Source organism: Armigeres subalbatus, chromosome 3, assembly GCF_024139115.2.
Source record: "Armigeres subalbatus isolate Guangzhou_Male chromosome 3, GZ_Asu_2, whole genome shotgun sequence".
Taxonomy (NCBI): Eukaryota; Metazoa; Arthropoda; class Insecta; order Diptera; family Culicidae; genus Armigeres; species Armigeres subalbatus.
In genome coordinates, this window is record NC_085141.1 from 308,785,882 (window position 1) to 308,798,432 (window position 12,551).

Genomic DNA, 12,551 nt, shown 5'->3' on the forward strand with positions numbered 1-12,551 from the left:
AAAATCATCTGTTTTTTTTTTTGCAAGTTTGTCCAAAAAGCAAACTTAAACTTCGCAGGAACTACTCCTCGTGCCGTCACCATGTAGAATTTTTGGCTAGGAAGCTGTCCAAAATCCATTTTGACGTAGGTTCCATCGTCGATGACAGGATTATCAACGTGGGTGTGCAGACTTTTTTCTCTTCTTTCGGCTTCCATCTGGAATAATTTTTGACACACTGCACGAAACTTCGTGAAATTTATACCACAGCAAGAGGGCGCCTAGGTAGACAAACTGCTGTAAAAGAATTCTTGCAGCGGTCACTTTCCGTGCCGCTGCAATACAATAAATGATTCCGGATTCTAAATGGACATAGCTTTACATACATTACTTTTTAATTTATTGATTAACTCGTCCATTCACTTGTTTATTCATAATCTCAAAATCATTCATTCACTCGTTTGTTTACTTACACTCTCATCAACTAACATTTTAGTACAATTCTACATACAGTCATATCTAGACCAACATATGAAAAGGGCGTAACAGCCAAAATTTATTCTTTCCGGTTCCTCATCTCCACACATAGACAATAATCTGAAAAAAAAATTTTTTTGGCTTTTACGCCATTTTCAAATGTTGGGCTAGAAATATTTATTTCATATAGTATAAAGGTTAAGTTATTCTTAAAACTATTTTTACATCACTAGAACCAAAAAACAATGTAATTCGAGTCGTTTTAACGAATAAAGTAGTTTATTCCGGCTAGATTGGCAAAATACCCCTATGTGGGACGGTTGGGCATTTGGTAAGTGGCTGTTCTACCTGGATGATTCCTTGATGAAACTTCAGCTCAACACTACTCTCTCAAAAATCACTGGCCCCCTTTTACCACCCACCATGGCCACCCAATCATATCCTTCTGCGACGCCTGATGGTGAGTAGCGGAATTCTTTCCTGTGGCTGCGTTCTGCACCATGGATATCGGATGCTGTCCAACGTAAACATTCAAATGTTTTCTAGGTATTGAGAATATCGACATAGAACGATATAAAAACTTCGAAATTCTCACTAATCTTGGGAAACTTCATACACCACTGATTACAAGCTATGCAAAGATTTGATGGGGTACTACTCAAGGAAAATATAGATCTAGGAGGTAGTGATTAGTCCCTAATCAATATCTGTGGTAACGGATGGAAGTGAATGCTATTTTCATACAATATTCTAGGTTTGTGCCACCTACGAATTTGTGCGAACTTCTGATACTGATGCCAATGATAAAGCTAACGAAATGACATAAATTGGCTTTCCACGCCACTTCTTTATATTTAAAATAATCCAACGCAGTTAAGATAACATTCACTGGAGCTACGTTATCAATGTAGGCCGCTACGCTAGTTTGATTGCTATGTGAATTACATGGCACTTCAGGGGAATAAATTCCTTAGTATTAGATAGTGATACATGGCACTTCAGGGGAAGAGATTCTTTAGTTATTTATAAAATAAAAAATCACTAAAATAAAGACAGAATTTGTATACAAGTTTGATATATTTGTTATCATGGCTTGTTATGATTCGGAACAAACTGTGTAAACAATGCACAATGTCTACTAGCTGTTATCATCAGACTGCGAACTGAAAAAAACGTATTATTAAAATTATCATGCCACCAAGACAGCCAACTAAACATATATCAGAAGCCCACAGTCTGAACATAGTATTATTGTATAATTGCTAAGTACCACCAAATGCTTAACGAGCGAAAAGAAGAAATCCACAAAAATTGTGTTATGATTAGTCCGCGGGAGTTTATCAACCAGTTATTGACATTAGCAGCATAATAAATGGATGATAGTAAATAGAAGTGGTGGAACGTCAGAAATTCTGCAACCGAGTTGCTACCTTTCAGGTAGTTTCAATCGAAAAAAGATCTATAAAATAACAGGTTTGGCTACGAATGACAAGCAGTAGCAGTAGCGAAGAGAATGCTGAAACGGTGTTGTATACCAGTTGATTCAGCTCGTCGAAATGGGATATGTCTGTATGTGTGTGTACGAATGCATGTATGTGTATTTGTGCATGCATGAGACACACTTTTTGGTACTCAGCAGTTAGTTCCGAAGTTATTGAAGGGAAAAAATTCCAAAACACTCCCATGGGATAATATTTTTTAAATAGAACATTTTTAGCAGTTACTGCAATGTATTCAAATTAATGCACTTAGATTTTAAATTGATGGAAATTTTGTCTTTATTTTAGTGATTTTTTATTTTATAAATAAAGAATCTATTCCCCTGGCGCTACCACTATCTAATACTAAGGAATCTATTCCCCTGAAGTGCCATGCAATTCACATAGCAATCAAACTAATAATATTTCGACCTTCATTGATAAAGTAGCCCCAGTGAATGTTATCTTAACTGCGTTGGATTATTTGAAATATAAAGAAGTGGCGTGGAAAGCCAACTCTGTCATTTCGTTTGCTTTATCATTGGCATTAGTATCAGAGGTTCGCACAAATTCGTAGGTGGCACAAGCCTAGAATATTGTATGAAAATAGCATTCACTTCCATCCGTTACCACAGATATTGATTAGGGACTAATCACTACCTCCTAGATCAGCGGTTCTCTATCTTTTCCTTGAGTAGTACCCCATCAAATCTTTGCATAGCTTGTAATCAGTGGTGTATGAAGTGTCCCAAGATTAGTGAGAATTTCGAAGTTTTTATATCGTTCTATGTCGATATGGGATAATATTTTTTAAGTAGAACATTTTTTTAGCAGTTACTGCAATGTATTCAAATTAATGCACTTAGATTTTAAATCGACGGAAATTTTGTCTTTATTTTAGTGATTTTTTATTTTATAAATAACTAAAGAATCTCTTCCCCTGAAGTGCCATGTATCACCATCTAATACTAAGGAATTTATTCCCCTGAAGTGCCATGTAATTCACATAGCAATCAAACTAGCGTAGCGGCCTTCATTGATAAAGTAGCGCCAGTGAATGTTATCTTAACTGCGTTGGATTATTTTAAATATAAAGAAGTGGCGTGGAAAGCCAATTTATGTCATTTCGTTAGCTTTATCATTGGAATCAGTATCAGAAGTTCGCACAAATTCGTAGGTGGCACAAGCCTAGAATATTGTATGAAAATAGCATTCACTTCCATCCGTTACCACAGATATTGATTAGGGACTAATCTCTACCTCCTAGATCAGCGGTTCTCTATCTTTTCCTTGAGTGGTACCCCATCAGATCTTTGCATAGCTTGTAATCAGTGGTGTATGAAGTGTCCCAAGATTAGTGAGAATTTCGAAGTTTTTATATCGATACCTAGAAAACATTTGAATGTTTACGTTGGACAGCATCCGATATCCATGGTGCAGAACGCAGCCACAGGAAAGAATTCCGCTACTCACCATCAGGCGTCGCAGAAGGATATGATTGGGCGGCCATGGTGGGTGGTAAAAGGGGGCCAGTGAGTTTTGAGAATGAAGTGTTAAGCTGAAGTTTCATCAAGGAATCATCCAGGTACACACTCAGATTTTGTTTCGAATTTCGGTAATAAATTATACCGATTGAGTTCGGTAAACACAATCAATAAACGATGTGCCAGTAAATGCAAAAAAAAAACACCGAAAACCTGTAAACGACGAAAATAAGTGTACACTTATGCCCTCATTTATCGAAGTCGTCATAAAATTCACCGAAATAAACAGTATTTTTTACGAATTACCGTAGATTGTGTATTTTCTGTACTGAACTTCAGTAATATGTATTGCACAACAATCTAAGGAACTTATTTTTCCGGGGTAGTCATATTGGATTTCGGGAAATAAAACGGTGTTGAATTTGGTTGTGGATTTTTCGGTGGATTCAGAGTTTGTTTTCAGAATGGCAGATAATAATGGACGCATGTGGCATGCATCTTTTCAACCCGCGAACAAGAAGGACGTCTGGTACTTCTCTTTCGTAAGTAATATAATAAAATGTTTCCAATAACTTTTTTGTAGGTTACAATCAAATGTTTTTGAGACGAGCCAGCTCAGGGCTGAAAGTCTCGCTAATAAAGACATTTGGGCCTAGTCTTTCTAGTCGCCAGAATAAATATGTCATATGCTACTGTCAATGATAAAATGGAAAATATCTACGAAACGATGCATTGATTATCTCAATAAATTGATAAGCATTAAAAGAATCGTTCATTTTCTAATATTTTGCTTTTTAAACAATATTTTATATCCCGATTTACCTTTTTTGGCATTTGAACGAACAATATGGTCGGTAATAACATTTACAAACCACTCGGTAACATTAACGAACATCCTGTAATAATTTGACAGCTACGTTTCTGATCGTGTTACAGGCCGTTCGGTAATGCGAAGTTTTACCGGAAACATTACCGAGCGCTCAGCGGTTAAGATTTCGGTAAAAATATTACCGAAGTCGGTGATATTTTCTAAGTGTGTAGAACAGCCACTTACCAAATGTCCAACCGTCCCCTCTTTTGACTAACCACCACAACCACCTGGCTACCCTTCAATAGGACCCCTGTGTTCCAAGTTCAAACCATCACCGTTTCCAAGTTCCGACCAGTTCCGCTGTAGAGCTTGAAATATTCCGTGGCATACGGCGCCGAGTTGTCATTTGGTAGTACCAATAATCTGGTGCTGTTCCTGGATTCAGCCAACAGCGTCCATTTTGTAGTTGCACAAGCTGACAAGCAACGTCAACGCAGTTAACGAAGCTAGCGAAGCAAAGGCATCGTGGAAGGAAGGGATCGAAGAACCATGGTGAGATAGCGGAGTTTGAAGAAGGGGCCCCGAAGAAGAAGCTAAAGAAAGAACTCGAAGGTAGGAGTTGAGACATAAGGGTAAAATCCAGAGGGGGGACAACGGATTTTTTTTCATATGGAGTTTGGCAAGTATGACAGTACCCTCTTTTTTGGCGCATAAATTTATACTCCAATGTCAAAATGCTCATATACTATTATAAATTGTGGTGGTATTTGTAAAAATTTGTATTGTTTACCGTTTTTACAAGAGAGAGTGGTGTCGAAAGCACATAGGTATTAAATTAAAGATCGCAACGAACAAAAATACACCAAATCCGTAAATATGTAGTGTTTTCATTTTATTCCTTACGCGAAATATGCAGATAAATAATTATGTTGTTAGAAGAAACTCTGTGGTGAGCAGAAACAGTTGTTTCTTGCATTATCCAAACTTTGTGCGTTTCAGAACATTCTCACTCACTGCAGTGTTTATTTTTCATAGACTACGGCTTGGTGTTAGTGCCGTCGGCATTCGCTCGATTGGTGGCAACAAAAATTTGACAGCTTAGCACCCGCCTGGTAAAATCAGCAGTGATTCAAATCGTTCGGGGCTGTCAGTTTGAATATGAATCTGAATCATCTACTTTCCCATCGCCCCATTAATCGGGATCGCCCCATTAGTTACATGCTTGAGGTGAGGTGCCCCTTCGTCTTTGTTGACTTAGGATTTCGTCCTTCTGGAATCTAGCGGGGGTCATTCTTTTTAGATGCAAATTTGAGACCGTCACGAGAAGTGACCAGGAAGTATGGGCAAATAACAAATAATTTTTTTTCATACAAATGATTTTTTATTTATATATATTGATATTGACCAACCCCCCTCCCCCCATAAGTGCTTACGTAATATGTGTACGGCCCCTTAGAGCAGAAATGTATGTAAACCATCGTAAAGTCATGTGGAGTCTCGCGCATTCGTGCGCCTACATGCAGCATGGAAAGAGAAATTCGAAGAGCGGAAATGTTTGACAGCCGGAGAACTGCAAAATAATTCTGCTTATAGGATTGATTTCAAAATATCCCGCTACTCGCTTGAGAGCAGAAAAGCGGCTCTATCCGCAGCACCCAGCGGAATATATGGCTTTCCATAAACTATTCCGAAATTTTCATTTTCTTCTAAACTGCCCAATTCAAGTTCATACATCGAGCTTCCTACAGAACTTTTTTTTTACTATTTAAGGCTTCCGAGCGTAATGAAAGGAGGCTTCCGAGCCTCTGAAATGTAGGATTCCCGCGGCTTCCGAGTCTCTTGAAAGGTGGTTTTCGAGCCACTTAAAAGGAGGATTCTAAGCATCTTGAAAGGACTCCTCTGAGCTGTTTGAAAGTATGCTTCCAAGCCTCTTGGGAAAAGAAATCCGAGCCCCTTGAAGAGAGGGTTCCGAGGAAGAGGTGCCTCTTGAAAGAAGGCTTCTAAGCCCATTCAAGGGAGGCTTTCGAGCGTCTTGAAAGTAGGCTTCCGAGCCTCTTGAAAAAGGCTTCCGAGCCACTTGAAAGGAGGCTTCTGAGTATCTTGTAAGGACGCTTCTTGAAAATACGCATCCAAGCCAATTAAAAAAATCGAGAATCTTGATGGGAAGTTTTCGAGCTCTTGATAGGAGGTTCCAAGCCTCTTGAAAAGAGTCTTTCGACCCTCCTGAATGGCGGCTTTTTAGCCACTTAAATGAAGGCATTGGAATATCTTGAATGGACGCTTTTAACCCTCTTGAAGGAAAAAATCCGAGCCTCCTAAAGGGAGGCTTCAAGCCTTTTGAAAGGAGGCTTCCGAGCCTTTTTGAAAGAGTCTTCTGAGCCTTTTAAAAGAAGGCTCCCGAGCCTGTTAAAAGGAGGCTTTCGATCCTCTTGAAATGAGGCTTTCGAGCTTTTTATAAGAGCCCGAGTGGCACACTTGTCATACACGAGTTTCAGGCATCAGAGCCAAGCACTAGATTTTGGAAAACTAATGCATTGTTCAACTGCCAATATCTTCGGCTACAGTTACTCTTTTCCAGTTCTTAAAAAAGTTTCTGAAAGCTTGTTTCATGGACTTTCGAATAGCGAATAATTCGAAAAAAAAATGAATAATTTTGAAACACTAAATATAGGTATTCTTATAATATACGGCAGACTACGATGAGCTGGATACCTATTTCATACATGTACTAAAAAACACCAAAACAGCTTAAATAGAGAGAGATAGAGAATATATCTTGGAAGATGCCGTATGCTAAGATGATGCAACTGGCGATGTGATGGGATCAAATGGCTATATTCCAGGGAGTTTTGGGACCTTAGAAGTAATAATGACCTGCAGAACATGTATTTCACATATTTTATCCATTAATCTTCGAAATAAGTGTAAAATATTGAAGAAATGCCGTGAAAATATTTTCGGCTACCTACTTGTATGGAACCGCCTCATTGTGCATCGTTTGGTTGCAGTTAGTGATTAACCTTCCTTCCCCAACGTCTGTTTTTAAGGGCTTTTAAAAATCTAAACTGCTGTAAAAATCGCATTTCTTGACCGATTCTTTCGCAACAAGTTGCATTCCATCCGGATGGATCCCAATTTTTGATTTCAACTAGTTTCGAGGCTATTCACAGTAGGGGAAACTGGACACATATGATCCCCGGGGACACATGATCCCCCCCTGTTTTCTCGAAAACAAATCACATTTTTATACCAGTGATGTGTGCAAACGAATCCGTTAGATAGATTATTGAACCTGAGTAACATTTGATATTAGTTACTTTATGTATATGGGTTTTAGAGAGGTTTTATTATTTAAGCATTCTCAATCCTTTTTTTCTTCAAAGGAGAAAAGTTTAATAACTTTGAATATATCCAACCAAAACGTACCAAATTTTTACTGGACAAAGTTTTATTATTGTAGAATTGAATAAATTCATTCAATTAACTTTGGTTATTTTCCATTGAAGACAAAAAACAAAACAAGATAAATACTCAACATGGACACACTTGATCCCCCACAGTTTGGACACACATGATCCCGATATTGCATATATTAAGGCGCTTGTTGTATACAGTCGCATATTATTGTATTGTATGTAACTAATTGATCTGTTAAAATTCTTTTCTTGTTAAAAAGTATAAATGAATTTAATTTCTCTTTAATTTTGTCAATCAGACGATACACGCGCAATTTGAATTTCTCAATAGACTTATTTCATTAACCAGAACAAAGTGTAGTTGAACATACTTAGTTTTGATAATTTTAATTAAATGCACTTTAACATTATGTTCAATAAAAAAAGAATGAAAATTAAGCTTTAAATAGGCTTATTCAACAACTTTTAGTCAATCGTTTAAAAGAAATCGCATTTGTGTAATAATAACACGCACTACAAAATGGTGATGTATGACAGTACCAAATGTTTATGCGTGACAGTACCATATTGATGTATGAAGTCACCATCTTGGTGTGATCACGGTTGTGGTATTGGTAGTAGTCTGGCGATCTCGATGGGTCAAATAGAGGTGAGAATGCGTCACTGTTTCAGCTACTTAGAATGCTTGTAGAATAGATAGAATGCGTCTGAGGGCAAGAAGACCAAAATATAAGAGACCTTTTTGAACGATTTTGCTCTACTACCCCTAGACTACACACAGTCTTTTTTATATTGGTCCCAAAACAGGTACTCAGGGAGATTTACGATTGGCCATGGCATTAACAATGTGGCAAATTTTCAGAAATTTAATAGAATAATTAGATTCTAAAATTACAAAGATATATTTATGTATCGATCAACCATTTTTGGTATCATAACTGTATCAATCACAAAGAGAGATCCTCTTAGGAACATCATGGTTGTCGTGATATGACCACTGTATTTTAGTGGAGTGAATGGTTTGCAGATAAATCATCATCAAAAGAAATTGGACACACAACGAACTTGGACGGTGGCTATTTTCCATAGTTCCAAAAGTTTCTGGGCGAGCGTGGTTCAGAGGTGAGGACTTAAGTCGAGACTTCATTCGCGTGATGTCGAGACTTATGTCTAATCACTATTCACTAAACGCACATCTGTACAGAATAAACCTTGTCGATAGCAACTTATGTAGGTGCGGAGCCGGTTATGATGACATCGATCACGTAGTTTGGTCCTGCTCGGAAAATGACGCCTCCAGAGAGCAATTATTGGATACCCTTGTGGCCCGAGGTAAACAACCCTTCAGGGAAGTTCGCGGTGTTTTGGGAGATCGTGATGTTGTCTATATGCAGGCCATTTATAGTTTTCTTTGTGCTTCTTGTAAAGATTCGCTTCTATAATGAAAGACATCCTTTCGGGAGCGATACCAAAGTCGAAGTGATTTATTTACTCATGTCAAAAGTCTACTATAACGTTCTACATATATTACAGCCTACTACATCTCTCCTTTACGTTAACAATATTTTGATGACAGTTTACCAATTTAACATAATTAACCCTTAACATTATTTCATACAATTGCATTTATAAATAACGTAATCTTCCATTTACTTCCTCCGATTCTTACGACTGTAACGATTCTCTGGAGTACACGTTTGTTTCTGATCCGATTCTTTATGTCCGTTAGTCAAATTATCCTCTTCAACACAACATGTGGTTGTTAATGGAATTTACGTTTGATGAAATGTTTAGCAAATACATAAAATCTGACATCAATTTTAGAATTCTTGGCGTTCTGCTTATGATCCACACACTTCTTTCTTTTATGTTTTCTTGAAAAATCCGATTCTCTTACTGAATCGTTAAGTGCTGGGTTAGCTATATTTGAAAGTTTTTCTTTTTAATTCATCTGAAGAAAAAAAACTTGTTATAGTTTTATGTTGTTCAACAACGTTCTACTGGTTTATTTTGAAAAGGTGGGTAAGGTACTTAATGTTTGGTGGGAATTATCAGTTAGAAGAGTTAGTAGCAGAAGAATCCTTAATTGCGGAAGAATGTTCATTGTATTACAGTAAATCTTCGGGATATTCAAATATTTAGCGTAATCAATGTCGTTCTTTCTTCTTAATAAACAACGCTATAGCTGTTGATTCAATTCCAATTTCATATTAAACAAATATTTCTCTCGCAGTATTTGTTTTAACTTTAGTGCAAAGCGTTCTTTCTAGCATATACGCAATTATTTTACAATTTAGATTTAGATTTTCCTATTGGATGATACTGCATTCAAGGCCACTGGAGTTGCAGCAGTTGCACAAATGATTTTAAGCTTGGAACATAGAACGACATGATTTCAATGTTGGCTAAGGAAATTAAGCTTTCTAATCAATGTTTTCAAATTTGAAATTTACAAAACAAGTTCGGTATGTGTTATGTGGTGTTATCAACAACGAATATGATTAGACCTAAAACAATTTTGTACTTCTTTAATTGTTTTTCTTTTACGAATTTTAGCAATAGCATCTAATTTTTTTATATATTGCTTTTACCTTATGTATAAGATAAGTGGTAATCAAGAAGCTCCAATGATTGAACAATTTAGTTTCATTCAAAGCTTCAATGCATTTCATCAAGTGATTTATGACTAGTTGGGTTCTTATCTAATTTCTACTTATTTTATAAGCGGTAGTAGTATTGATAGAAGTATTATATAATAAGCACATTGTGGTGTATGCCGTTCTTAATAAAGATTAGATTAGCCCTCGAACCTCGAACAACTGAGACGTACTAAATATTGTAAATAATCATTTCAAAAGAATGAATGAATAGACACGGTGAGGATGAGATCACTCTCTTTATCGTGTCAACTGCAGCACAAATTACATCGTATCTCATTCTCTATTCCATATTTGAAAGAACCCGTAAAATAACATAATCAATCCTTCTTTCCTATAAGTAACGGCGGATTTTAAACACATTAGAAAACTCTGTTCTGTTTGATAATGTCAATGTCCTTCAATTGTTGTAGTTTCAACAATTGAAGTGTTAAGTTTTCCAAAATGAATGTGTGACTGATGGTAGTGATGTATCTATTTTTTCTGGGTATTTTAGTGAAGATATACATAATACATTTACCATTAAATACGAAAGTTTTAGATAAAATTTACCTTCGAATTCGGGATACGGAGGAACTTCACAACATCTGTTTTCCTATTGTTTTCGATGAGGAAGAATGCGATTATGCTCTCCCCTTTATACTTCGTCATGTTCCGTAAAGATAATGTAGAACTATAATTCTGATAAACTTTTTTTTTCTTCGAAATAAGTTAGTAATTTTCTATAGAGTGCTAACTCTGAAACCTACGAGCTTCCACTAGTTCGTGCATCAATACTCAATATGAACTCAAATGCTTCGGTGTCGTTGATGAAGTCAAGGCAGTGCCGACGCCTGCCAGTACCATACGTCTGCTTCCCGTTCGTAACAGCTATAACGTTGCCTCTGCAGCAATGTCTGTCCGATTTTGCCGAATATTTTACACAAGACTCCTAAGAAGTATACCACATTCGTTCCTTGGTTTCTTGTAATGGATTTTTGATATTTGTCACGTTTGATTTTTTCGATAACTGTAGGATGTTAATAACATTAAAGATTACATTTAGCATGTCATTTCTAAGGAATATTTCGTATACACGTATTTCGTATTCGACGATCTATACTATACACAATTTTATTGTGTTCATTGATTCATAGTCGTTCCAATGTTCAGTTCAGTAGTTCAGTAGAACTCACGAAGTACCGGTAATAGTCCTTTTCTGAAGGCGTTGTACTTTTTTTCGGTGCGAGTCTACATAAGTTTAGTATTTGAATCAACTCAAACAACCAATATAAACGTAATCCAAATTAAAAATGTTGCTGAGTAGTCATGACAACGAGCTGTTTTGGAGAAATTTTCGTTTCCGGAACTCGTAGTACATCTCAGTTATGAAATTAGTGGAGCTTATCCACGATTATCCTTACTTTTTTCAATGTGTACATCTTTTATATGGGACAGATTCATGGACTGGAACCACTCATGGTGTCCCCTGCATTTCATGTATTTTATTTAATAGACTGAGATAACAAATCTCCTATATTTTATTATAATGGACTGGAGCCACTCGTAGTGCTCCCTTCATTTTTCAAGCCTTAACAAATAGACTGAGATACTGAACCATTTCATTTAGATCTAATGGACCGGGACTACTCGTAGCATCCCCTACATTTTCGCATTACGTACTCTCATTTTTTTTTTTCAATTACGTGACATATATCTAGTCCTTCCGTAGATTATAAATTCTTTTTTTTTTTTTAGTTTGAAATAAACAATAATCCATAAAACAATCAATCAACTTCCAATGAATGAAAAACAAGAGTAATCTATTAGGTTACCTCCATCATTAAAAAAAAAATCGTTATTTAATATTTCGATTACTTCTGATGCGCAACAAAATAGCTTGAAAAAATTACTTCCAGCAGCTTGATTCGCTTCAAGCTGATCTTCAAAAATCTTTCGGTCCGTTTCGGCTCGTCGCCACTGTAAAGATTCGCTTCTATAATGAAAGACATCCTTTCGGGAGCGATACCAAAGTCGAAGTGATTTATTTACTCATGTCAAAAGTCTACTATAACGTTCTACATATATTACAGCCTACTACACTTCTGACATCAAAATCTAACATTTTGTTTTTTTTTCTTTCTTTAAAGTTTTTTTTGTTCTGTCTCTGCCTTTTTGTTCCGTAGAGCTCCATAGCTCTTGCCATCCGGAAGATGCTCCCAGTCGAACCATTCCTCGAGCACGACGACACGCCACATCGTCACTGACGC

General features: G+C 36.7%; 2 protein-coding genes and 1 long non-coding RNA gene across 4 annotated transcripts in view; 1 reads left to right on the forward strand and 2 right to left on the reverse strand.

Annotated features, from left to right (window-relative positions):
* Positions 1-12,551, reverse strand: part of LOC134225216 (uncharacterized) — a 50,143-nt gene that overhangs the window by 7,291 nt on the left and 30,301 nt on the right. The gene's annotated exons all lie outside the window — the stretch shown is intronic.
* LOC134225215 (organic cation transporter protein-like) overlaps positions 3,081-12,551 on the forward strand; it is an 86,271-nt gene continuing 76,800 nt past the window's right edge. Inside the window, exon 1 of one of the 2 annotated variants that reach the window (XM_062705091.1) lies at positions 3,081-3,368. Coding sequence is in view for 1 of the 2 variants with exons in the window: in XM_062705092.1 (XP_062561076.1) it covers positions 3,883-3,960 (78 nt within the window). In the remaining variant the exon portion in view is untranslated. Of the gene's footprint in view, positions 3,369-3,881; positions 3,961-12,551 lie in introns of those variants that run through there. The other variant, XM_062705092.1, reaches the window with a different exon arrangement.
* Positions 9,114-11,179, reverse strand: LOC134220709 (uncharacterized). Its single transcript, XR_009982016.1, has 3 exons — positions 11,052-11,179; positions 10,855-10,983; positions 9,114-9,596 (listed from the first exon to the last, which is right to left on the reverse strand). It is a non-coding gene; the product is annotated as an uncharacterized LOC134220709 (long non-coding RNA).